Source organism: Dipodomys ordii, unplaced genomic scaffold, assembly GCF_000151885.1.
Source record: "Dipodomys ordii isolate 6190 unplaced genomic scaffold, Dord_2.0 Scaffold68, whole genome shotgun sequence".
NCBI lineage: Eukaryota > Metazoa > Chordata > Mammalia > Rodentia > Heteromyidae > Dipodomys > Dipodomys ordii.
Window position 1 is genome coordinate 1,931,122 of NW_012267284.1, and position 26,316 is coordinate 1,957,437.

A 26,316-nucleotide genomic window follows, 5' to 3' on the forward strand; every position below is an offset into this window, starting at 1 on the left:
GTCAGGAAGTGACACACACTTGGGCAGGGCTGTGAGGTGGGGACATGCATCTAGGTGGGGCTGTATGGAGGTGAGGCCATGCATTCAGCTGGGCACTACATCAAAAGTGACTCATTGCACAAGTGTTTCTGAGCACAGAATGAAAGCTGTCTACCTGTGACAGTAGATAGCCTCTCGGGGCTTTTTAACAGCTGATGCACACCCCCTCTCTGCCCCTCCCCAAACCAGCTTCTCACTTGGGCCTGGGTATTAGTAACCTATCCCCCTCAGTGCTCCTGACAGGAGACCATACAGCTTTCTGAAGAAAAAGCTGGGTTCTGCCATTAACTGTCCCAGAAGCTCAGTAAGTAAAGCCAGACGCACTCCGTGCTCCGAACAGCAGGAGATGCGCGCTCGGTGCCTGGGAAAACATCTTCAAAGCCATGAGTGTTTTCCCAGCTGCGGCTACTCCACCCTGGGAAATCTTTCCATGCCATTTCAAGAATGATTCTGAAAGGATTGTGCAAATATGCAGCCCGATGTCTCCATTCTGGGAATTCACACCCCAAGCAGGAGTTTCCTTGAGCACACTGGTGGGCTGGTGACCATCACCCCTTGAGTGTCACAGTGGGCACAGTGAAATGCACAGTGACAGCTCTCCAGGCTGACACAGCACCCTCGAAGGCTTCCCCTAAGCAGTCAGAGAAAGAATCCTCACCGGAGGCTGGGCCAAGGCAGATGTATACACCTGCATGTTTCTATTTTGTCAGCATAGAGATCCATGGGAGACCAATATGAAACAGTCGTAAGTAAGGCACACCCAGCACTGCACAATGCCCTGGGAAGGAACACATACATCCCCAACCAGTTCTCAGCACCTTGGGAGCAAAATGTGACCTTCACTAGAATACCAAATGTGCACCATGACCTACAAATGCAAATCACCAATGACTGACTCCACAGCACACACACGTAGCAGCAGGCAGGCAAGCAAGCCATGGGGACAGAACTGCAGTCTAGGGACCTAGGCTCTGGCCCATTCATCAGTATGGGACAGGCTTCCCACCCAAAGGCTAGGGACTCACCCTGGTCATCTAAGATAACAACTTGAGACAAGGACCCCACTGTGGCCTGACGGTCACCTTGGAAGCTCATGGACTAATTTCAAAAACACCAGTTTTTGGAGGATGTGAGAGTTTGACCTTAGCCACTACCCAGGTCACTGCACAAAGCTCTGTATGCAACCTGAAGGCCACCCATGCCTGCCTTTGAAAATGCTCAGGGAAAAATTATAAATATGCTGAAACATACCAAGTGCTTTTCTTTCTAAACTTTTCCATGTTTTCTGTATTTTTACAATGAGAGTGTTTTTATTTTTAAAAAGGGGTAGAATTAAGTAAGTGACGTCAAGCTGGACCTGGTAGTATCAACTATAGTCCCAGCTATTAAGAGGCTAGGGCAGGAGATCACTTGAGCATACAACTTCAAGACTAACCAGGGCAACATGGAGAAACCCCTAACTCAAAAAATGGGGGGGCGGGCAGGAGGGGGTTGAGGGTATGGCTTGGTGGTAGAGTACTCATCTAGCATTCAAAAAGTTCCATTCCCAGAACACACACACACACACACTCTCTCTCTCTCTCTCTCTCACACACACACACTCACACACACACACACACACACACACACACACACACACAAGTACAGTGGTGCATGTCTGTAATTCAGGCTATTTAGGTAGCTTTGGTTTGAGGGCAACCCAGGCAAAAAGTTAGGGAGAGCCCATCCCATCCGCCAGCAGACATGCATCAGAGCCTGGGCAGGGGGCAAGCTCTTTTTCATCAGAGCCTCCTATAACATTACAGAGCACAGATGTGTGGGCACTCGACTTCCTGCAGATTCCAAGATACATCAGAGGGCAATCACACCACAGCCAGAATGACCCCCAGAATCCATTCAGTTCAGGAGTCTCCTGGAGACTGTGCATGTGCCCCAGGCACCATGCATGGCAAGGCTGGAGTGGCAGCAATGAGGATGATGTTAAGTGAAGGACAGATGGGAAGGCAGGGAGGTGGGAGGGAGATGGGCCAGGGCCAGGTACAAAAAGGAGCTCAACCTGCATTCCTGGAAGTACATGGTCTGCCTTATGAGGCAAGAGTAGACAGGACGGAGGCCAGGAGAGCAGGTATAAGAAGGGAAGCCTGGTCATATTCAGGATGCTTAAAGGCACGCAATACAGGCTTACTGGACCCAGATCCAGTGAGAATAGGGATCAGAACACTTAAGGGGAGCTGGCTCCACACATGGTCAACTAAGCTAAAACACAAAATCTAACAGTGGCCCTCCCAGCACCCTGCCTCTCAGGCAGCAAGGGTGGCTGACCTGCTAAACAACAAGGATGTCAACAAGACCAGCCAACAACAGGAACACCTTTGCTTGTCTGCTTCTCCCCTGGACTGCACTGGTGGAGGAAAGGAAAGACTTCAGCTAGCAGAGCCTCTGCCTCCAGACCTAGACCAGCAGCCACGGTGAGAGTAGAGATGTTTGGCTTTTGGGATGGGAACTCAGTTCCACCAAATGCCCCAAGGGCATCTGGGAGGTCCTTGTGAGAACTGTCCCCACTGTGAATGGCTTTGAGGCTGGGGGGCTTCCACAGAGTGCTATCTTTATTTCTAGAGTTGGGGCTCAGTATGTTTAACCATTCTGTTGTTTCTCCTAGTGTACTATCTGTCTGAACAGAAAAAAAAAATGCCTCCTGCTGGGTGCCAGTGGCTCACACCTGTAATCCTAGCTACTCAGGAGGCTGAGACCTGAAGATAGCTAGTGGTTCAAAGCCATCCTGGGCAAGAAAGTCAGTGAGACTCATCTCCAGTTAACCATCAGAAAACCAGAAATGACGCTGTGGTTGAAGTGGTAAAGCATTCGCCTTGAGCTGAAGAGCTGAGGAAGTGCTCACACCCAGAATTCAAGCCCAACGACCAATCAAATAAATAAATAAATAAATAAATAATGTCTCCCATGTTACCCAATCCACCATACTAACCCAAGTTCTTTTTTTTTTTTTTGTGGGGGGGGTGGTTATGGGGCTTGAACTCTGGGCCTGAGCACTGTCCCTCAGCTCTTCAGCTCAAGGCTAGCACTCTATCACTTGAGTCACAACACCACTCTGGTTTTCTGAGTGGTTTATTTAAGATAAGAGTCTCGGCCGGGCGCTGGTGGCTCACGCCTGTAATCCTAGCTTCTCAGGAGGCTGAGATCTGAGGATCATGGTTCAAAGCCAGCCCGGGCAGGAGAGACTGTGAGACTCCTATAGCCAATAAACCACCAAAAACCGGAAGTGGCGCTGTAGCTCAAGTGGTAGAGCGCTTGCCTTGAGCTGAAGAGCTGAGGGACAGCGCCCAGGCCCAGAGTTCAAGCCGGCGGGCCAAAAAAAAAAAAAAAAGAGTCTCATGGACTTTCCTGCTTGGGCTGGCTTTGAACTGTGATCCTCAAATCTCAACCTCAGGTGTAAGCCACCAGCGCTCAGCTTGACCTGAGTTCTCATAAATTGGCTAAGACTTTTCAGTGAGCCTTCTCTGCTGAGAGCATGCAGAGGCCTTACATTTAGTGCCCCATCTATGCCCTAGGTCTCCAGCTGGGCATCTGTCCCACAACTACCTTGCCTGCTGGCAGTGAAGGTGCTTCCCAGCAGTGAGAAATAACATGGCTGCCATAGTCACAGGCCTGTCACAGGCAACAAAACTTGGAGCACAGCCAAGGACCATCAGCCTTACCCTGAACCTTGTCTGCTCCTAATACTCTGATTTTTGGTCTAGACACTAGCAAAGCACCCTGCCTGCCAGGCAGCCCTGTCCTTCCCACTTCCCTGAGCAGCCCGCATCACCCCGCATGGCTCTTGGTGTGATGGGAAGACATGCACACAGCATGACAGCTGACCTCTCCCCAGCTCCTTCATACACAGTGAAACAAGTCCTGGCCACTGAGGCAAAACAAGGTGGCCGAGGATCTAGGAAATGTAGAAGAAGCTCTAGCACTGGTTGGGCCACACTCAGAAGGGGGAAGGAATTCCACTGAAAACCCATACAGAGGTTCCTTCTCCTATTGCACCACGGGTGGGGACACAACATTGGAAGTCAGGCACAGTGTGAACAGATGGAGCTACTCCAACTACAGGATGGAATGGTCTCTGCTTCCCTGAGCAGCAGCCTGGTCTCAGGCCCACTCCTACTGAGCACCACTGCCCACTCCCACCTCCAAGACAACATCTGCCCAGATGGAGACAACATAGTAGCCAAGACCTCTATACCTCCTGGGCCTCCTTCTGGGTCTGGAGCACATAACCCAAGGGGAAGGGCGGGAATGGGCACTAGGGACCCTGCACAGGCTAGGAGGCAAATGCCACTGGAACCCAGGTAGGTGCATGTACCTTCCTGCTCAGGCCACAGCAAAGGCCTAAGAAGATATAACCTGGAGGTGACTGCAGTGCCTCGGGGGGTAGGTACATCCTGACTTTCCTGTTTCTCCTACACATTTTTTTGTGTTTGCTAATTTTTTTTACATGGATCATGTACAACTCAGAAAAACAAACATTACTGTTTAAAATTACATTTGCTGAATTCTTTTCTGCTGGCCACAAAGAAGGAAGGCTCACCAGCCTCTCTCCAGCCCACAGCAGCAAGTAGAGCAGCGAAACCCACAGGAGTGCAGCTGGACAGGGGGGATGGGCAGGCGGGTCCTGTTTTCCTTGGCCTGGAGTGAGAGCTGTCAGACTCACATGACAGTGAGAAAAGCTGGTCAGCCTCCAGCCAACAAGCTAGGAAACGGAGCCAGCACGTGTGCAAAGGCGGAAGGAGGACACAGGAGGCCTGCCTGCTTCCCACCAGGGTCCTTGGCCCACCTCCACCTGCCTATACCGAATCATGCAGACCGAATCTGGTCTTTTATAAAGGCACATTGGCCACTGGCATAAAGCCAGAAAAGTCCCCCATTCCAGGCCACCAGTGTGTCCTGGAAATGGAAATTAGGAGCCTTGTAAAGGTAATGCAACTTGTGACTGTCCTGACTTCTAGGACAACAGCTGGCTGTCTTGTGTTTAGCCATGCCCTCTGGGATGGCTAAAATGAGCCTGTGACATCTCCAGGCCCACGCACTGTGTAGCAGAGGGGGCAACTCGGGGCAGGGATGGGAAGTGGAGCAGCACCTTGGAAAACAATAGCAGCTTCTAGAAAACCCATGTGCACATATGATACAGCGTACAAGCACCTGGGAACTGAGAAATGAGAACTGAGCCTCATGAATGGCCATAGCAGCCTGAGTCACAGACTACCAACTACTGCAACCCCAATGTCCTTCCTTCCCTCATAGTTGTGGAGGGGACACTGCCAGTATATCTTGACAATAGTGGTTCAGAAATCAGCAGGTATAAGAGAACACTCGAAATGTATACACACACACACACACACACACACTCTCTCTCTTATACATATATTCATGCAAAATACACACTAAAACATGTATGCATAATACACTCATACACTTACACACATATAGTACATACATACACACTTGGGAGCTGCATGACAGTTCTGTCCTGGTCTTGACACTGCTCTAGGCCATGAGGCACACAACATCATTCCAGAACACTGGGCCAAAGGCTAATAGGATCTCCTCTACTAGACTTAGGACAATGAGGGCAAGCACCCAATGACCCTGTCCTGCTCACCAGGCAGGTGTGGGCCACCCTCCCTCCTCAGGCCAGCACTCAGTGACCAGGAGACAGGCGCCAGTGGGGAGATGTCATCCTGAAGAGCCCTTGAGTGGCACAGAAATGCTATAGGAACCTCCTGTGACACATGTATCTCAGAGCCAGCAAAGGGCACAGGGAGCAGCTCTTCCCTGTTACCTCTGCTAGTAGGCTCTATCATAACACCTCTCAGTTGGGCAGCAATGTGAGGGGGCAAAGTGGCTTCAAAGCACCACAGTCCTCCTCATCCTCAGGAAAGCTTTGCCCTTGTGGGCAGCCAAAGTCCAGGGCACTCCAGTTAAGCAGCTCTGCCAGTCTCTGATTCCGTGACCAGGCTCCCTGAGGACGTCAGGCAAGGATCCTTTGTCCAGGATTCTACTCATTAAACTCACTAAGCAGCCACCGGGAAATCAGCCAGTAGCCTTCCCAAGAGACAGAAGAAGCAGGAGGCCAGAAAGCTAGGGACACAGCCCTGGGGGAGGGGCAGGCTGTCCAGTCTCTGGAGTACATGGACTCTCCACAAAAACCTGGCCATGTGCAACCATCAAGAAGACACAAGGCGGGACTGGGAAGGTGGCTCAGTGGTAGAGCGCTTGCCTTGCATGCCTGAAGCCCTGGGTTCGATTCCTCAGCACCACATAAACAAAAAGAAAAAAGCCGGAAGTGGCACTGTGGCTCAAGCGGTAAAGCGCTAGCCTTGAGCTGAAGAGCTGAGGGACAGCGCCCAGGCCCAGAGTTCAGGACCGGACCCCCCCCCCAAAAAAAAAAAAGAAGAAGAAGACACAAGGCTTATGTCAGTCTCTGTTGCTCAGATGGACATGGCTGCATGCTTAGCCTGCTGGCCATGAGCCCCAGTGCCAAGGCCACCTTTCCACTGCAGCAGTGACATAGCCCTTGGCACTTCACAGGAAGCCAAGTCCTGCCAGTCACCGAGTGCAGCCTGATGCTCATAGTCCCGCTCACATGGCCAGGTGTCCTTCCATCAAAGTGCTGCCAGGAACTTTTCCTGGAAACTCAGGCCTGCCTGAGAGGCACCTACACAGCAGGAGGTGAGCCTGGGCTGTGGGCCAAAGGTACAGGCAAGGTGGGAGTGTGGCTTTGGTGAGCTGGGAATTCAAACCACAGAGCCCAGGGCAGATGAGCCCATAGTCATCTGTGATGGACAAATGCCCACAGCCCGGCTCTGGCCCCACGCTTGTGCACCGTAGGCTGCTACTGCAGAAAATGGCAGGGCAGGAGGACTGTGATCCAACTCAGGGCCACAGAATCTAGAACACATTCTAGATACCCTTCACACAGAAGCTAACCAAACCCCAATTGAGACATACTCTGACCAGAGAGAGGCATTGTGACCAAAACAATAGCCAAACCAGAAGAGCCAACCACTGTCAGAAAGCCTCCAATTCACAGACAAGAATCATAAGGTTAGCTGAGGCAGGAATGCAGTCAGGAATGCAGTCCGTCACGGGCAGCCACAGGTATTGGACATCTGAACATAGCCGTTGGGGGCCCACAGGGCAAGGGGAAAAGGAAATCAAAGCTTGGCGTCCCACCAAGGTGGAGGGGCTAAGGAGAGAGCTCCACCCCTGAGCATCTCTGCAGCAGCCATGACTGGTATTAAGCTTTGGGTGCCTCCACAGACAGCCCTGCTCTGTGTACATTGTGTACACATAAGCACTGGGTCACAGGGACTGTAGTCATGACATGAGAAGCAGAGACGCTGGTGATACCTTGAAGTCTCTGGCTTCTCCAACAATGCTTAACCTTCAAGACACTACATGCCAAAAGATATGTGCCTTTACAATTAAGCATCCACTGTGCATGGGAAAGCAAAAGGGCTCCCTCACAGCCAAGAAGCAAAAGACAAGGACAAGCTGAAGTCGCACGTCCTCCTCTTCAGAAAGACCTAATGACTTCAAGACCTCCCATAAGGCCCCACCTCTTAAAGGTTTCACCACTCCCCAAAGTGCCATCCTGGGGACAAAGCTCTGTGTGTGTGTGTGTGTGTGTCCCTGCTGTGTGTGTGTGTGTCCCTGCTGTGTGTGTGTGTGTGTGTGTGTGTCCCTGCACGTGCGCGTGCGGGTGCACACGGTAATCCTAGGCCTTGAACTCAGGGTCTAGGAAACCTTAGCTTCTTCGCTCAAGGCTAGCACTCTACCACTTGAACCACAGCTCTACTTCTGGCTTTTAGCTGGTTAACTGGAAATAAGAGTCTCATGGACTTTCCTGCCCCAGCTGGCTTCAAACCTAAATTCTCAGATGTTTTCCTCCTGAGTAGCTAGGATTACAGGCATGAGCTAGTAGAACAAAGCCTTTATTTAACAAATGGGCCTTTAGGGGGGGGTCTCTGGAGATCCAAACCCTAGCAACAGGCACTCATGTACCTAAAACTCTATTTCCACTGACAGACTAGAACATTCCACATGGTTATCAGAGAAGCTGAATATCCATAGTTATCGAAAGGTCTCTATCCACCAGCAAGAACTTGTATAACATGTCCCAGAAAAGAGCAAACTCTCAAGTACCTGAGAATGATTGTAAACAATCAGACCAGATGTCCAGAGAAAACCACCCCTCCTCCTTGAATGACATTCAGTACAGCCTCAAATATTCACCAAAGATGAAATCCAATAAACAAGAAAATACACACAGGGCTGGGGATCGGCTGAGTGCTGTGAGACCTGGGGTTCCATTCCCATCACCAACAACAAACAAATGTGATAGTCAAGAATATTGTCCAAAGAGACAACTCAAAGATGCTTATTCTACTAGACAATTAAACATACTTTTTAAAAACTAAAGAATTCAGAAGGAATCTTTTACTCCCATTTGCAGCAAGGGGAACCGGAAAGGTTTCTCTCTCTCCTCCATTTCTCCCTATTTTAATCGTTTTATTAAAATAAATCAGAATCATTAAAACCAGGGAAGAGAGCCAGGCACCAGTGGCTCACGCTTGTAATTGTAGCTACTCAGAAGGCTGAGATCTGAGGATCATGGTTCAAAGCCAGGCTGGGCAGGAAAGTCTATGAGACTCTTATCTCCAACAAACCACTAGAAAACCAGAAGTGGCACTGTGGCTCAAGCGGTAGAGTGCTCACCTTGAGCTGAAGAGCGCAGGAACAGCACCCAAGCCCAGAGTTCAAGCCCCACGACTGACAAAAAAAAAAAACGGAAGAGGCAGATGCAGATGGCTTGAGTCTGTAATCCTATCTACTCAGGAGGCTAAGATCTGAGGATCAGAGTTTGAAGCCAGCCCAGCAGAGTCCATGCAACTCTTATCTCCTATAAACTACTCAGAAAAAGCTGGATGTGGTACTATGGCTGAAGTGGTAGAGCACTATCCTTGAGAAACAGAATCTCAGGGATAGCACCCAGGCCCAGAATTTAAGCCCAGGACTAGCAAAACAAAACAAAACAAAAACAGGGAAGAGAGTTGAACATGTGATGAAAGACAACTTCAGAATGTAAGAGTTCACTATCAGTCATCCTCTGTCAAATACAAGGAGAAACTCCACACTTTAAGTCCTGCAGCTTACTGTGTCAACATTTCCTCAATGTAGCTGTTTTTAAAACCACACACCCAGTACAGTACAACTGCACCCACATGGTTAAAACAACAATATCAAGCGCTGACACAGTTGCCCTAGAAAGCAGCTTGGTGGGTTTTCAGAGAACCCCCTGTGCCACCATGACTACAGCAGGCACAGTCCTGGTCCGTCCCCAGGAGAGCAGGCACAGGAAGGCACACACACATGCCCAAAACTAGAGCTGACTCAATGTCCAAGAAGCACCACCCAGGGAAGATATACATGTGAGATAATTCCACCGTGAACTAGTATTCGGCCACAATTATGGAAAATGTGGAGCCAGGGAGAAGAGACCTGGTGAGCCAGCGCAGATGCCTGGGGCAACACAGGTTCTCTAGGTCTGTTTCCCACATGGAAGATAACCCACCAGTCTGAATCTCTTCAGCCTCAATGTCCAGCTTACACTCAGCTGCCTGCCAGCCCATGTCCAGCAGTGACGGGCAGTAATCCCACCACAGCTAGTCTAACTCAGGGAGACGTGTGTCCAGCCGAGCCATCACTCCTCCCAAGGGTACGATGACAAAAGCCTGGCTAGAGCAGGAAGCTCTTCTGGCAAAATCCCACTGGACAAGCGGTTTGGCTTGGATAAAATTCTCAAGGCCATGAAGTTCACAGCTTCATTCTAATGGTTTTATAGGAAGCTGAGGGCTAACTGCCCATGTGATTTGTGTCTAATTTTCAAGCTTACAAAGAAAATGAAGTAGCATAAAGCCACACGGCTTGTCCACGTGAGCACCACGGCCCAAGGCCTATTGGGCAGGATTCCAGAGTCATGACCATGCAGGGATGAGCAAGGCTACACTTGGAGAACTGACTGCCACTGGCCAGCCAACTGCCTACACACTCACTCATCACTCATACACACTCCAGCCTGGCTGGTCCTGGTCCCCGTCCACATGGCCAACAGTCACGGCAATGGGCCGCAGATGCCAACAAGCATGGGGATATTTCCTTACATGGTGCTCCCCAGCTCACTCAGAGCCACTGCTGCCCAGGTCAGACCTCACCCCAGACACCCTGAGGAAACACAGCTATAAGCCTCTGCTCTGTTGCCAGCAGCTGGGTGGCTACAGGTAACCCAGCTATTTATTCTATGGTCTGCAGAGCCAGCCCAGCACTGCATCTTGGCCCTGGCATCTCGGGGCTACTGAAAACCCTGACCCTATGTTGCTGCCCTTGGAAAAAGAGACTGGTTGATGCAGGGCCCATCCTGGAGAAACCATGAGGAGCCCTGCCTGCCTCACAGCCCTGCTCCTGCCAGCCAAGGCTAGCCTGCTACAGATGCGTCCACACCCTGAAGACACCTGGTGAGGCCTGGTGTCATGGTGTTATCTCCCTTCATGTGGCTCAGTGTCCAGGAAAGAAACATGATACCCAGGACGTATGTCCTTGGCAGGGAAAGGGGAGGGGGGAAGGCACTCTGCAGGGTCAGGTGGAGCTCAGTCTTCACAGCCTTTTGCAACAGGAACTGGCTCTGGAGGATTCAGTTCAAGTAACTGGGCTCATCAGAAGAGTTTCCCAGGGCACAGGGGAAAGCCTGAGACTTTCCATCCAGGGAATCACCCCAGACAAAGAAAATACTGTAGACTCCAGCCTGCCAGCGCCAGGAAGCCCCTGCAAAGCACTGAAGAGGAGAAAGAGCAAGTGCCAGGCCCTTTCCAAGACCAGCTGCCAGGAATCCAGTCACCAAGACAACAGGCAGGACGTCGATAGCAACGCTCCTGACAAGGACATCCCAAAGCGCCTATATTGCCCCACAAATGCCCACCCTGCCACGCCCCAGACCTCAGCGCCAGGGCAGGGAAGGCTGCAGCCCCATGCAGTCTAGGCTGCTAACAGACTGAACCCACAGGCCCAAGTGGAACCAGACTCCATGGAAACCACTCCCCAAGGAGCAATGAAATTTCCAGGACATGGGGACATGTCCACTGTGCTGGCAGAAGCACAAACACTGGACTGTGGGAAGTGGACACACAGGCCTGTGTTCTACAGATAGACATTACTGGGAGTGGACACAGCAGATCCCAGAGCTTCACTGGCAGCCATTGGGGGACTGGAGGGGACCACCGTTGTACTTTTCCACCAGGCCTTGCCACCCACCCTGCTCCAACACTTAGGCTAAGTTCTCCATATTTTTCCTCTAAAAAATATGCCTGACACCTCCTTTTGATCCTTTCCCATGAAAACCAGAGACTAGCACCCTGGCAACAGAGGTCGGCACCTGTGTTGGGAAGGATAGCCTCCACTTTGGTGGAAGACTGGCTCCCCAAAAGACAAGAAGGGGGTCTGAGGATATAAATATGCCCACAAGCCACAGCACCAAGTCACAGAGACCATACCAAGAAGCAGGGCTGGCAGCCTGAGAACTCCCCCAGGCTCCTGCACTCTATCCACAAGGACAGCGTCTGTGACCTCTGCCAGCCAGCCTGCCAAACCACAACTCCCCATGAGCCGCCTCCCCGCCCCCCCAAGATCAGTGGACCACCCGCTGTTTCACCAGAGGCCACTTCTCAATACCTGTGGTCACAAAACTAAACACAGTCTGCAAATCTACCAGTAGCTCCATGCTGAAAACCAAACCAAGAGACCAGAGGAAGCATGCAAAACACATTCATCTTCCCTCCTTTTCCAAATTTCTCTTACTCAACATATACTTTCACTTTTTTTTTTTTTGCCAGTCTTGGGGCTTGAACTCAGGACCTGGACATTGTCTCTGAGCTTTTTTTGCTCAAGACTAACACTCTACCATTTGAGACACAGTGCTACTTCTGGCTTTTTCTATTTATGAGTGGTGAGGAACCCAGGGTTTCATGAATGCTACGTGAGCACTCTACCACTAAGCCACATTCCCAGTCTTTTTTTTTTGGGGGGGGGTCCGGTTGTGGGGCCTGAACTCTGGGCCTGGGCGCTGTCCCTCAGCTCTTCAGCTCAAGGCTAGAGCTCTACCACTTGAGCCACAGCGCCACTTCCGGCTTTTTTCTTTTTGCTTATGTGGTGCTGAGGAATCGAACCCAGGGCCTCAGGCATGCAAGGCAAGCGCTCTACCACTGAGCCATCTTCCCAGCCCCCACATTCCCAGTCTTTTACTCTTCTGTTATTGATACTAGGGATTGAACCCAGGGCCTTCCACTTGGAAGGCAGAAGCTTTATCACTTGAGCCATGTCCCTGCCCATTTGCTTTTTAGTTTGTTTTCTCAAATAGGTCTCACACTTTTGCTTGGGCCGGCCATGGACTATAATCCTCCTACTTCTACCTCTAGAATGGCTGGGGTTGCAAGCAGGTACCACTATATTCAGTCTCAATACAATTTTTTGTTTGTTTTTGCAGGGATGGCGAGTTGTTGGTTGTATCACTTGAAATCAGAGCCTGGGCACTGTCCCTGAGCTTTTTGGCTCAAGGTTAGTGCTCTACCACTTTGAGCCACAGCATCACTTCTGGTTTCCTGGTGGTTAATTGCAGATAATCTTACAGACTTTCCTGCCCAGGCTGGATTTGAACTGAAATCCTCAGATCTCAGCCTCCTGAGTAGCAGGGATTATATATGTAGAAGCTATGACCCCAACTTCAAAATGCATTTTAGTAATCAAAATACTCACATATTAAAAAAAATAATAACTTGAACTTAAGTAAAAAGAATGTCTATCACTCACTTCTGAGCTTGGGCAGGAACTTCAATCTTGGCCATATAACCCATCAACCCTAAACCAGAGCCTCTGTGTAAGTCCTTCCAGGGGTCAGGGGCCTGGGTGCCGGAAGCTGCAAGGAGGGATGGCTAAGAAAGAAAAGAAAGCTACAGGTTTTATAAATTAAAAACCTCCCCAGTGACTCATGCAGATCATTTTCAGGAAACCAGAAGAGTCTTGAGAAAGGAGGAAGGACCACAGCTCTGCCCTCAGAGGCTGGAGCTCTGGGAGAGACTCCAGGGGCTGTGGGACGTCACCCTCCATCTGGAATCCAGGAACCAGGAAGAACCAATGCTAGGAACAGAACTTAATGGCCTTCTAAACGAGTTTAGCAAGGCACGGAAGCAGGTTCCATGCTGCCCTGTCTCCCAAGAGCCTCTGCAGATGTGATCAAGGTGCCTTGTGCATACAGCTGCCGGTCCCCAGGCGTGCACAGCCATGGGGAGCCCAGGGTGAGGCAGAGGTGCCAGGCTTATCTGCTTTACAGACCTCCTGTACTACCCATTCTCATGCCATAGGCCTTGCCCAACCAACAGTTCTGTGCAAGGGATGCTCAGGGTAGCCTAGATGGACAGAGTCCTAGTGATCAACCTGTGCACATGCAAAATCTGGTCAGGCACCAGTCAAGGGGATGGGGCTCTGTCTTCCTATTCAGGCATGCACACTCCAGCATAACGATCCCTCTGGGTACCACATAAAGGCCCAGCTGGCAACACTGGAGTGGCACTGCAGCATGCTTACTCCGATCTTTCCTTCCAAAATAAAGCAAGAGCCTCAGCAAGTCATCATCTAATGGCAGGTCTATCAGTTTGTGTTTTGTGGGGCTGAGGAAGAGGCTCAATTGTGGAGCACTTGCCTATGCACCAGACCCTGGGTTCTGTGTGTGTGTGTGTGTGTGTGTGTGTTGTGTGTGTGTGTGTATATATATATATATATATATATATATATATATATATGTATGTATGTATTTATACATACATACCCAAATCACATCTGTCTCAAAGCTGATAGAACAAACTTCTTTTCTGGTTATTTATACACATCTATCTGGACACATCTATCTGGACATAGGATATAGGACGACCACCAGCATGAAGCCCTCCATGTCCCCATTGCCATCCCCATCCCCGTCCCCGTCCTGCTAGGACACTGGGCTCAGCCCAGATGTGGGCACAAGCCTCAGAGGCCAGCCAGTACCATGCTGGGGCACCCTGCTGCACACCTCCTGGGATTCGCCATATGTCGACTGACGGACACAATGTGTGGTCACTGAGCTGGGTGGACCACTGCACAACATCAGCTGGAACAGCAAGGGTACCACTGAGAACTAGGCAGGTAAGCACTGCACAGTCACATCTAAAAATCACACAGGAAGGCTGGGCCAGAGCCCAGGGTAGGGACAAAGCCCATTACACAGACAAGAACAGGGTGCACATTCCCATGGCCACTCAATTCCACTGCTTACACCCAACAAGTGGTGGAGCCCCACACTCTTAGCACATGTTGTGCTACATGTGAACAGTTCTTCTAGTACCTGGGTTTGATCTCAGGACCAGGTGCTTTACCACTTGAGCCACACCTCAACCACTATTACATGTGAGATTTCATACTCTGGTTTCCAGATCCTACCCCTGGCATGTGTCACAGTAAGAAACAATGTCCCCTTCTGTTCCAAAGCCTCTTCCAGAGAGCACAGGCCAGGCCACATGCAGGCTTTACCCTCCTGGGCCCTCACTGGGCCACATTGAGCAGCCTGTAGACATGGCAGCTGAAGAGAGGCTCCTCCCACTTACCTGAAGCCCTCTTGTTCCACAACCACCTGAGGAAACACTGAGAAGGTCCCTCTGTAGCTTGTACCAGGTCTGCACCACAGAGGCACTGGGCCTTACCTCAGAGCTGGCTTTCTGCCTATGAAGCCTGACCTCAGCTACTGCTGCCCCTTCCTTCTTTTGCTTTTTGCTCTTTTTCTCCATCAGTTGAGGAGCTTTTCTCTTCTGTTTTGCCATCCTGCAAGACAGAACACACTGGTAAATGAGGAAATGAGACCTTAGGACACAGATCATAACAAAGGGGGAGAGTACACTCCCACAATAACACAAATACAAAGAAATTTTATTTTATTTTTTTTGCTGGTTCTGCAGCTGAAACTCTGGACTTGGACACTCTCTCTCTCTCTGAGCTTCTTTTTGCTCAAGGCTAGTACTCTACCACTTGAGCCACAGCACCACTTCCAGCCTTTTCTGTGATTAACTGGAGATAAGAGACTCAAGGACTTTCCTACCTGGGCTGGCTTTGAATCCCAATCCTCAGACCTCAGCCGCCTGAGTATCTAGGATTACAAGTGTGAACCACCAGAGCACGGCTAAGGGATTTTATTTTTTAAATGCTAAATATATATAAGTTAAAAGAGGTCAAGTACAGCTAGGCACCAGTGACTGACACTTGTAATCCTCACTACTCAGGAAGCTGAGATCTGAGGATCATGTTTGGAAGCTGGCCTGGTAGAGAAGTCCATGAGGCTTATCTCCAATCAACCAGCAAAAATCCAGAAGTAAAGCTGTGTCTCACATGGTAGAGTACTAGTCTTCAACAAAAAAACCCAAGTAAGAGCATGAGGCCCTGAGTTCAAGCCCTAGTATTAGCACAAAAATAAATAAAAATAAAAGAGGCCAGTACAGTGGTCCATGCTTATCATTCCAGCTACTCAGGAGGCAGAGGTAGGATTGTGATCAGAGGCCAGCCTGGCAAAAACAGAGACCATACCTGAAAAATAACTGAAGCAAAGAAGGGATAGGGACTTGGCTCAAGTGATAGAGAGCACAACTGTCTAGCAAGTGAGAGAGGATCTGAGGTCAAACCCAGTAAAGCCAAAAAACAAATAAATAAAAGAGAATGTTGGTAATGGAAAGACCCAGAAGCACTGGGCCTCCCTGGAGACCAAGCTGGGCCAAATCTGGGAGAGAGCCAGGAGCGGGCATAGAGCATGAGCTGGGGGACCCTGCCCCGCATGGCGTTGCCACTGATTGCAGTGCATTGAAAGTTGATGACTATTCTGGAATCAGAAAATTCTAAGCCCCATGGTCTTTAATTAAGCCTTACTTTAAAAAGTATCTGAAGCCAAAGGCTCCAAATTTCAATTAGCCATATAATAAGAAATCTTGAAAGAATAGGACTGTTGACACTGGGGCACTGAAGGCACCAAGCCACCTCATCAGAGAACTAAAAAAGTTCAGCAAATATTTACACACTAGGTATGAAAAAAGTTAAATCTACACTCATTCCGGGAATATTATTTTAAAATAGAATGGCTAAATCTATTTGTGAAAAAGAAGAAAAAGACATTTCCATGTTATTGAGTGGTTTCTTTCAGTAGTTCCTAACTTTGGGACAACAAATGTTTGTCCTAGAAAACATCATTTACTTTTATATTTGATTAACTGACTTTCAACTAAGATGCCAAGACAATTCAGAGGTGCAGTGACAACTGAACAACCAGTGTCAGAGAGGGAATTTGGATCCCTACCTCACACCATACACAAAAACCAACTAAACATGGGCCAAAACCCTGATCAGAGGAGGAAAACGGGTCAATCTTTGTGAACATGCTGGTATTTTAGATCACTAAAAACATATACAGCAGAAGAAAAGAAAAAAGTGTACTATGTCGAATTTTAAAACTTTATGTTATAAATGGTGGCAAGAAAGTAAAACCAGAAAGAAAGAAAAAATAACGGTAACTATTATTGAGATGGTAGGGAATTAGAGCCTCGTTCACCACTGGTAAAATGGTGTAGACACTCTGGTAACTAATCTGGGCAGTTCCTCAATTAAAAACAAAAACAAAAAACAAACAAACAAAAACCATGCCAGCTGCCAGATGCCAGTGGCTCACACTCATAATCCTAAAGACTCAGGAGGCTGAGCTCCAGAGGACTGTGGTTCAAGGCTAGCTTAGAAGAAAAAGTCAGAGAAACTCCAACCAGCAAAAAGCCATACTGCAGGCATGGAAGTGGAAGAGTGCCAGCTAAGCAAGCAAAACCCTGAGTTCAAATCTTAGTTCCAGAAAAAAATACAAAGCAGAAGTTAATAACAAGCAGCTACCCTCTGACTAGCAGCAACTGCACTCTTAGATGCATGTACAAAACAAAGAATACAAAGAAATGTCACATGACCAGCTGGAAATATTCACAGCAATGCGAGACTATCCAGAAAGTACAGCGGACCTAAATGCCCAAATGTGATATAACCATACAGTGGAGTAGTATTCAGCCCCCAAAAAAGAAATTCTAGCACATGCTACAACTACAAAATGGATGAACCTTGAAAACATGCTAAGTGAAAGGTCAGACATGAAAAACCACATAATGGCATAATTCCACCTGAAGGAAATATTCATAATTTCAAGTAAAATACAAACAGAAAGAAGCCCATGGGTGCTGAGCATGAAGGCAGCAAGGAAGACAGGAAGTGATTCTAGTGTCTTTGGGAAGAAAAGTGTTCCAATATTAGGTGGTGGGGATAGTTGCACAACTCTACAAATACATATACATTTTTATTTTTATTTTTTGTTAGTCATAGGGCTTGAACTCTGGGCCTAAGCACTGTCCCTCAGCTCTTCAGCTAAAGACAAGCGCTCTACCACTTGAGCCACAGTGTCATGTACCCGGTCGGTACCCAGCTACACGTACTTTTTTTTTTGGTTGGTTATGGGGCCTGAACTCTGGACCTGGGCACTGTCCCTCAGCTCTTCAGCTCAAGGCTAGCACTCTATCACTTGAGCCACAACACCAGTTCAGGCTTTTTCTGCTTATGTAGTGCTAAGGAATCGAACCCAGGGCCTCATGCATACAAGGCAAGCACTCTACCACTGAGCCACCTTCCCAGCCCTACATGTACTTTTTTTTGGTCAGTCATGAGGATTGAACTCTGGGCCTGGGCGCTGTCCTTCAGCTCTTCAGCTCAAGGCTAGCTCTCTACCACTTGAGTGACAGCACACTTCCGGCTTTTTCTGTTTATGTGGTGCTGAGGAATCGAACCCAGGGACTCCATGCATGCAAGGCAAGCACTGTACCACCGAGTCACCTCCCTAGTCCCTTAAAGGCTATAATGCCATAGACTTAAAATGGAAATGCTCAAGTGCCCTTTATTGAAGAAAAGAAAGAAGCCGGGTGCCAGTGGCTCACACCTGTAATCCTAGCTACTCAGGAGGCTGAGATCTGAGGATTAAGGTTCAAAGCCAGTCTGGGAAGGAAAGGCCGTGAAACTCTTATCTCCAATTAACCACCAGAAAAATGGAAGTGGTGCTGTAGCTCAAGTGGCAGAGTGCTCACCTTGAGCTGAAGAGCTCGGGAACAGTGCCCAGGCCCAGAGTTCAAGCCGATGACTGACAAAAAAAAAAAAAAAAATGTGGAAAATACATGTGCTGAGATGTGTGTTGGTGAAAGCCATGTGTACCCTTAAAGTAGGACAGTATGTTTACAGCCAGGGCTGGGACCCATAAGCTACACCTGTGGTACCACTCACCACTGTCAGAGAGCTTATGTTTTCTCACAGGCCTTCAGGAAAACACCAAGTGACTTGGATCAAATCCTACAAAGCAGCACGAGACTAAGTTCCCTGGGCTGGGTGGGTGGAGGAAGAGGACTGTACAGGAGCAGGGGTAAGAAAAAGCCCACCATCAAATTTCCAAGAGTTCAGTGAAGGGTGTCCAGGAATGGAGTCTGAGTCCCCACACCCACATTGACCTACTCCAAAACCACATTCTAAACTGCCCAGCCTCCAATACTCAGCCCATAGATCCTGCTCTCCTCTATGCCCTCCCTCCCACATCCTATTTGAGTATTAATTTAGGGCTTGAAGCCCATCCATCTACCAGTCCCACCTCCTGTCCTTCCAGGGAGCACCGAAGGCACCCTAGAACTCAACTGCCTTTCAGTCACTATGACCTGCCACCCCTGCCTGTGCAATGGGGTTCAGTAACAGTATCCTGGTCCCCACTCCAGCCCCTTTCCTACAAGGCCTCATCTCACCTCTCCCAACTCTTCTCTCCAACTTCTCCCTGCCTCCACCCTCTGGAGACAACTTCAGGCTTGGAGCAGACCCAGAGGCACTTGGAGAAACTTCCACAAGCTCCCCCAACACCACACCAAACACTTTACAATGCATAGCCTCTTCCCCTTGACCACAACATCACTGTAGGCAACTTACCCCATCTCCACCAGCTTTAGCTCTGCCTTCTCACTGCTCTCCCAGAGCAACTTGCCCTTTAGTGAACCCCATTTACTCAAGTGAATCCTAGCCCCAGCCACTTTACCACAAGGACACCATGTGACTAAGGATCATGGCACATAGGGTACTTGGCCAGGTGACAGCAGCTCAGCTTTCACCATCGTGAGGCCTCTTCTCAGAGTTCTCCCAGAACTATACTGCTTACTTGGTACATTATACCTGTGTATCTCACCCACATACCTATAACCCCAAACTTAACACACGACAATGACAGCTCCTGTTCCATCTCCCCTCCATGTCTGTCCTCTCAATAAACAGCCAAGTGATAAAACAATCTTAACTCACTGGATGCCAGTGGCTCACACCTGTAATCCTAGCTACTCAGAAGGCTGAAACTTGAGGACCATGGTTTGAAGTCAACACAGGCAGACAAGTCTGTGAGGCTTAGAGCCAAATAACCAGCAAAAAGCCAGAAGTAGAGCTGTAGCTCAAGTGGTACAGCGCCAACCTTGAGCAAAAAAAGCTATCCAGAATATCACTTGTGTTTACTATCTATATTTTACTATCTATACTCTGGGTACACTGGTCCAGGCCAATCTCTCTGAGACTAATCTCTAGTTCTGCCTTACCCCTCCAGCTGATTTCCCATACCCTTCTATAGTTAAAATATCTGTGTCAGATCCGAGTCTCACCTTGGCTTGAATGCTTCTCTGAGTGTCCCTTGGAAACTGCAGGGTCCCTCCCGTTGATGCTCTGCGCCCACCTCTGGAACCTCCTCTCCGCTTCTTTCCCCTCAATGGGCCCCAGCCTCTCCCTCACCTTCGGTGTATGCCTACATGTTTCCCCAGCTCACAAGTTCTCTTACATGTTCTCCCCGGCTTCTCCTCTCCACCTTCCACCCGCCCGTGGTTATTTTTCTCTCAAAGGTTCACATCACCACGTGGTCTCTCCCATCTAGAAGCAGATGGGACTTTAGTCCGACGTTGGTCTCCACCTGATCCACAGCTGTGGCCCCGTAGCCTAGAGCAATGACGACAAACAGGAGGAACCCAAGGAGCGGCCATTCAATGAATGGATGAATAAATGAAAGATGGAAATGCGGGACAGGCTTACGAAAGAAAGGAAGTGCCAACACCTTTGCGGGCAACTAGGGCTCGCCTCCCACCCCGGCCTGCAGGCCGCCCTCAGCTCGTCCACACCGGGCCGGCCGGGGCCGCTCGCCGCCCGCCGGGCTCCCGCGGGTGCCGACCACCGGGTCCCGCGCCGAGGCCTCTGTGGACCACGTGGAAGGCGGTAACCCGGTGCCCACACACGGCGCCCGTCGGGACTCGGGGTCTCCTCGGCAGTCCCGGCGCCCCCGAAGCCCAGTCACGGCCCCTTACCCACCTGAGCCAGTCTGCATACGCCCAGGTCCGCAGCGACACCTGCTTCCGGCAGGCCGGGCGCTTCAGGTACGCGCCAGTCCCGCCTTCAGGCGCGTGGCGCCTCCCATTGGTAAGCCGTTGACTCCGTCTTCGTGCTAACCAATGGCAAGTGGCAGCTGCAGGCAGTTTTGGCGCGGAGTGATTACGTCATCTTTCAGCGCCTCTGGCTGCGGGGGCAGGAGTGGAAGCCACCGGTTGCCAAGGCAACTTACCCTGGACGGAGCGCGCGCTAGTGGCGAGCGGCAGCCTGAGTGCCGCGCTGCGCTTTGCGCCCGTTTCGCAATGCGCGGGGCAGGCAAGAGCTGCACACTAGAGCCTGGCGCCGGTGGCTCACGCCTGTAATCCTAACTACACAAGGAGGCTGAGATTTGAGGTTCGCAGTTCGAAGCCAGCCCAGGCAGGAAAGCCCCGAGAGAATACCATCTCCGATTAATCACCACCCCACCCCACCCCCAAAATGGAAGTGGCGCTGTGGCTCAAGTGATAGAGCAATAGCCTTGAGCTGAAGAGCTCAGGGACAGCGCCCAGGCCCAGAGCTCAAACCCCACGAAAAGAAAAAGAAAGAAAAGAAAAAATGCTTTTTTTCTTCTGGTCGTGGAGCTTGGGGACTGGGCACTGTCCCTGAGCTCTTTTGCACAAGGCTATCGCTCTACCACTTTGAGCACAGCGCCACTTCCAATGTTGTCTTGTCAAATACCAGGGTGCAGCAGAGCGCTTGTGGCCATGCCTACCGTTCTACCCAACTCAAGAGGCTGAGATCTGAGGATCACCGTACAAAGCCAGCCCTGGTAGGAAATCTGTGAGACTCTTAGCTCCAATTAACCACCAAAAGCCTGGCATAACACTGTGGTGAACTGTTGGGAGTGCTGCTCTTGAGCTAAAAAGTTCAGGGTCAGGGTCCAGGCCTGAGTTCAAGCCACATGACCTATAGACACTTACAATAAAGAGGATGACTGTGTCACCAGAAATATGGGTAGTACTAGGTGTTAGGCCCACTGGGGAGAAGTGGCCCCTTTCCTTGTTTTTTTGCCCATGAACCCCATTAGTCCCCACCCAGCACCTGTAAACCAGTTAACTGTCTTGCCTGGGGGCAGCAGGAGGTCCCTCAGGCTCTCATTTCCCCATCCTCTGAGGTCACCTCTGCTTCCACTGTGGCTACACCCCTCCCACCCTCCCCTATATAATCTTTCTCCTCCTGCCATAAGCTCTCTTGTCCTGCATGACTCCAGCTTGTGCAGGTGGGCAGTTTGGTCTCTCCCTCTCAATAAATCCTCTTCCCCCGAGCCAGAGGGAGATTCCTTTCAGCAACCCTTATATGCTAGGTGAGAGAGTGGAGTCAAGGCAGATATCAGAATAGGCAGGTACTCTCTAGGTTCCCTCTCTATGGATAGTTTCTGGGCCTTTAATTATTGGAGAAGCCAAGCTGGGATTTGAACTCAGGACCTTGTACTTGCTCCTCTAGCTCTCTACCACTTGAATCATGCCCCAAGTTTTTGCTTTGGTTATTTCCCAGATAGCTTCTCACATATTGTGTGTGTGTGTCCTGGCTAGCTTGCATCACAACCCTACTGACCCCCTTCCCAGAAGCTGGGATGACAGGCATGTTCTACCATCCCCTTTTTTGAGTTGGGGTCTTGCTAACCTTTACCCTGGTGTGAGAAAAAGTAATCTTTTCTGTCAAACCAAAGTGCCTCCATCTTACATAATGATATTTCCTGGTTTTGATATTTGCTGGAATTGCTTTTTTACTTCAATTGGAACTATTATCTGCACTGTTTGTGACCAGCCAGCCATGTTAGGAATATGAATATGTTAAAAGGAGTTAAAAGAATAAACTGCAACCAGGTATGCTACTTGTAACCAGCTAGCCATATTAGGAAGATAAATCTTTATCAATAGAATTAAAAAGAAGATCCTTTGAGTGGGAGTCTTTTTTTGGGGGGGGGCGGGTATGTGGGCCATCAATTCAGGGCCTTGGTGTTATCTCTGAGCTCTTCTGCTCAAGGCTAGTGCTCTACCACTTTGAGCCACAGCACAATTTCCGATTTTCTGGTGGTTAATTGCAGACTAAAAGTCTCACAAACTTTCCTGCTTGGGCCAGCTTCGACCCCAAATCCTCAGATCTTAGCCTCCTGAGTAGCTGGGATTACAGGTGTGAACCACCAGGGCCCGGCTTGAGTGGGAGCTTCCCACTGACTTCATCAACCTATTCCAACTATATTTGTCAGTTACCCCATTCCCAATCCTGCTTCCAGCCAGCTGTGACAAGAGGGGATAAAAGGTAAATCACATCTTTTATAAGAGTTAAAGAACAGTTCCATTTCTAACCTTGGCAATCAATGTGAGTCTAGTCTTAACTCCTTGACAAGGAGCAGGGACAGTATGGACTCTGATTAAAAAAAAAAAAAAAAAAGCCTAGCAAAGCCAGGCAATGGTGGCTTACATCTGTAATCCTAGCTACTCAGGAGGCTGACACCTGAGGATATCAGTTCAAAGCCAGTCCAGGCAAGAAAATCCATGAGACTCTTATCTCTAATAAACCTCTCAGGAACGGCCAGAAGTGGTGCTATGACTCAAGTGGTAGAGCACTAGGCTTGAGCAAAAACAATCAGGAACAGTGACCAGGCTTTTGAGTTCAAGCCCCAGGACTGGCCAAAAACAAAAACAAAAACCCACAAGGCTGGGAAGGTGGCTCAGTGGTAGAGTGCTTGCCTTGCATGCAGGAGGCCCTGGGTTCCATTCCTCAGCACCACATAAACAGAAAAAACTGGAAGTAGCGCTGTGGCTCAAGTGGAAGAGAGCTATCCTTGAGCTGAAGAGCTGAGGGACAGTGCCCAGGCCCAGAACTCAAGCCCCACAACTGACCAAAAACAAACAAAACAAAAAGCTAGCAGATTTCCCTGCCTGGTGTGCCTGCCTAGCTTTGAGAGTGATGGTATTGCACCCTTTTGCACAAAAGTAAATTGTCTTGACAAAATCTCCTATATCATTAAGACTATACTTTCAGGGATCATTTCTGTAGTTTGTTACTAGAGAAACCTCACTGATTGTGTAGAGTATTGTAATGGCCTATGACAGAAAAGGAAGAACTGGAGACTGCTATGATGGTATGGTTGGTTTTAGTGCTGATGAACCTTGGGACTCTGCTATAGATACATGGAGCCCATCAGAAGGGCAGATGGCTTATGAATCACAGGGTGGCTCTGGATATGATTATTCCTATGCAGGGAATCGTGGCTCATATGGTGATCTTGGTGAACCTATTATTACTACACAAGTAACTATTCCCAAATATTTGGCTGGATCTATTATTGGCAAAGGTGATCAAAGGAATAAACAAATCTGTCATGAGCCAGAAGCTTTGATCAAAATTGATGAGCCTTTAGAAGAATCCAAAGATTGGATCACCAGATTCAGGATGCACAGTATTTACTGCAGAACAGTGTGAAGCAGTATTCTGGAAAGTTTTTCTAAGACTAGTGAAGAACTGAAGGAGTCCTGCATCTTTTTTATTTTTTTAAATCTGCTTCTGCTTAAAAAGCCAACATTCCTCTGCTTCGTAGTATTCTGCATTTGAGGTGCAGTGAAATCTTTACTGTTTACCAGATGTTTTAGTTCCTTACAAACAGGGTTTGGGGGGGGAGGGTGTACAAAACTAACATTGAGCTGGACTCTGAAGGTTCATGCCTGTAATCCTAGCTACTCAGGAGGCTGAGATCTAAGGATTGCACTTCAAAGCCAGAGTCCGAGAAACTCTTATCTCCAAATCTCCAATAAACCACTAGAAAACCCGAAGTGGTGCTGTGGCTCAAGTGGTAGACACTCACCTTGAGCTGAAGAGCTGAGGGACAAGCTCTCAGGCTGAGTTCAAGCCCCACGACCACCACCAACAACAAAAAACTAACATTGAAATTCTGAAACAGCAGCAGAGTGGATTTTTTTGTTCATTGTTGGTGGTTTAAAAAAAATTCCCCCTATGTAATGATTGTGAACACCTTGCTTGTGGTCACTGTAAACAGTTGGGGGGTGGGACAGGGAGGAAAGTAACAATAGTTCACATGTTCCTGGCATTTGTTCAGAGCAGTGTGCAGAATGTAATGCTCTTTTGTAAGAAACGTTTTATGATTTTTAAAATAAATTTAGTGAACCTAAAAAAATCTCCTATATCAATGTCTATTCCTTTCTGATACTGGGGCATTGCTGTGCACTTCTAACACACAGCAGAATTCTGCTGATCTCCACTACCTCCTGAGGCGCTGGGACTACAGTGAGCCACGGTGCCCAGTGTGCTGTTTTTTTTTTGGCGACTATAATTTATAATAAATACCTGTCTTGTGTGTATGCAAGAGAGTCTCTGTAAGGCACAAACTCAGACTTGGGAGGCACTGGAATAAACATGCTTTGCTTTTGTGGGGACATTGTTTTCAAAAAGCAAAACTACAAAGCTATCTTTTATATATAGACCACTGTTTCCATACATCTGTCTCCGTCTGAACTTCCTATTACATTCTGTCCTTTGTTCAAATGCCAGCATGAAGCCATCTTGAGGACCAATCCCCCCTAAAGCTTTTTTTGTTTTGTTTTTTTGTCAGTGGTGGGGCTTGAACTCTGGGCCTGGGTGCCGTCCCTGAAGCTCTTCAGCTCAAGGCTTAGTGCTCTAGCACTTGAGCCACAGCACCATTTCTGGTTTTCCAGTGGTTTATTGAAGATAAAGAGTCTCATGGACTTTCCTGCCCAGGCTGACTTTGAACCGTGATCCTCAGATCTCAGCCTCCTGAGTAGCTAGGATTATTAGGTATGAGCCACCAGTGCCCAGCCTCACAAGCTTTTATAAGTATTTCCCACCTTTACCTTCCAAGTAGCTGGAACTACAGGCATGCATCACCATGTTTGACCCTGCCTTCCTTATTCTTTCATGTTGTGCTTTCCACATGAAAGAGAATGTAGAACTACATAGTTCCAGAAACAAGCTTGCTGGTGTCCTTACCAGGATTATGTTCGGTTTATTATTTTAGAGGAAATGGACATGTGAAGAACGAGGGCTGTCTTTCCATTCATCTTCATCTCGGCTTGCATGTGTGGAGTATGTCCTAAGGATTTGTGCCTCGGACGTCTGGCATATGCCTCGTTAAGTTAATTACTAAGTACTCCATCTTCATTGTCTTCGTAAATGGGATTTGTTTTTCCATTATGCTGTCGGATTGTTGTTTATAGGAAGGAAGGATATCGACCCTGACTCCTGCGTTGATTTTATGTTCTGTTGACTTTCCTGTTTGGGGAGCCATGGCCATTTTAGGATCTTACAGAATTATCATTCCTGAGTTTACTGAACCCTGTGCTTTTGTTTTTCAGGGTACTAGGATTTGAACTCAAGCCTTGTACTTGCTAAGCAGACACTCCACCACATAAGCCAGGCCCCCAGCCCTTTAGTTACTTTTAGTTATGCTTTAGGTTTTTTTTTTGTTGTTGTTGGGTCCGGTCATGGGGCCTGAACTCTGGGCCTGGGCGCTGTCCCTCAGCTCTTCAGCTCAAGGCTAGCGCTCTACCACTGGAGCCACAGCACCACTTCCAGCTTTTTCTGTTTATGTGGTGCTGAGGAATTGAACCCAGGGCCTCATGCTTGCAAGGCATGCACTCTACCGCTGAGCTACCTTCCCAGCCCCATGCTTTA

At 48.9% G+C, this 26,316-nt stretch overlaps 1 protein-coding gene across 1 annotated transcript in view; it reads right to left on the minus strand.

The window, feature by feature from the left end:
- Nucleotides 1–21,370, minus strand: part of LOC105990856 (chromosome unknown open reading frame, human C7orf50) — a 103,825-nt gene extending 82,455 nt beyond the window's left edge. The window contains exons 1-3 of the mRNA XM_013023373.1: nucleotides 21,343–21,370; nucleotides 20,608–20,761; nucleotides 14,883–15,000 (exon numbers count right to left, since the gene is read on the minus strand). Coding sequence (XP_012878827.1) covers nucleotides 14,883–15,000; nucleotides 20,608–20,761; nucleotides 21,343–21,370 — 300 coding nt within the window. The remainder of the gene's footprint in view (nucleotides 1–14,882; nucleotides 15,001–20,607; nucleotides 20,762–21,342) is intronic.
- Nucleotides 21,371–26,316: the final 4,946 nt, after the last annotated feature.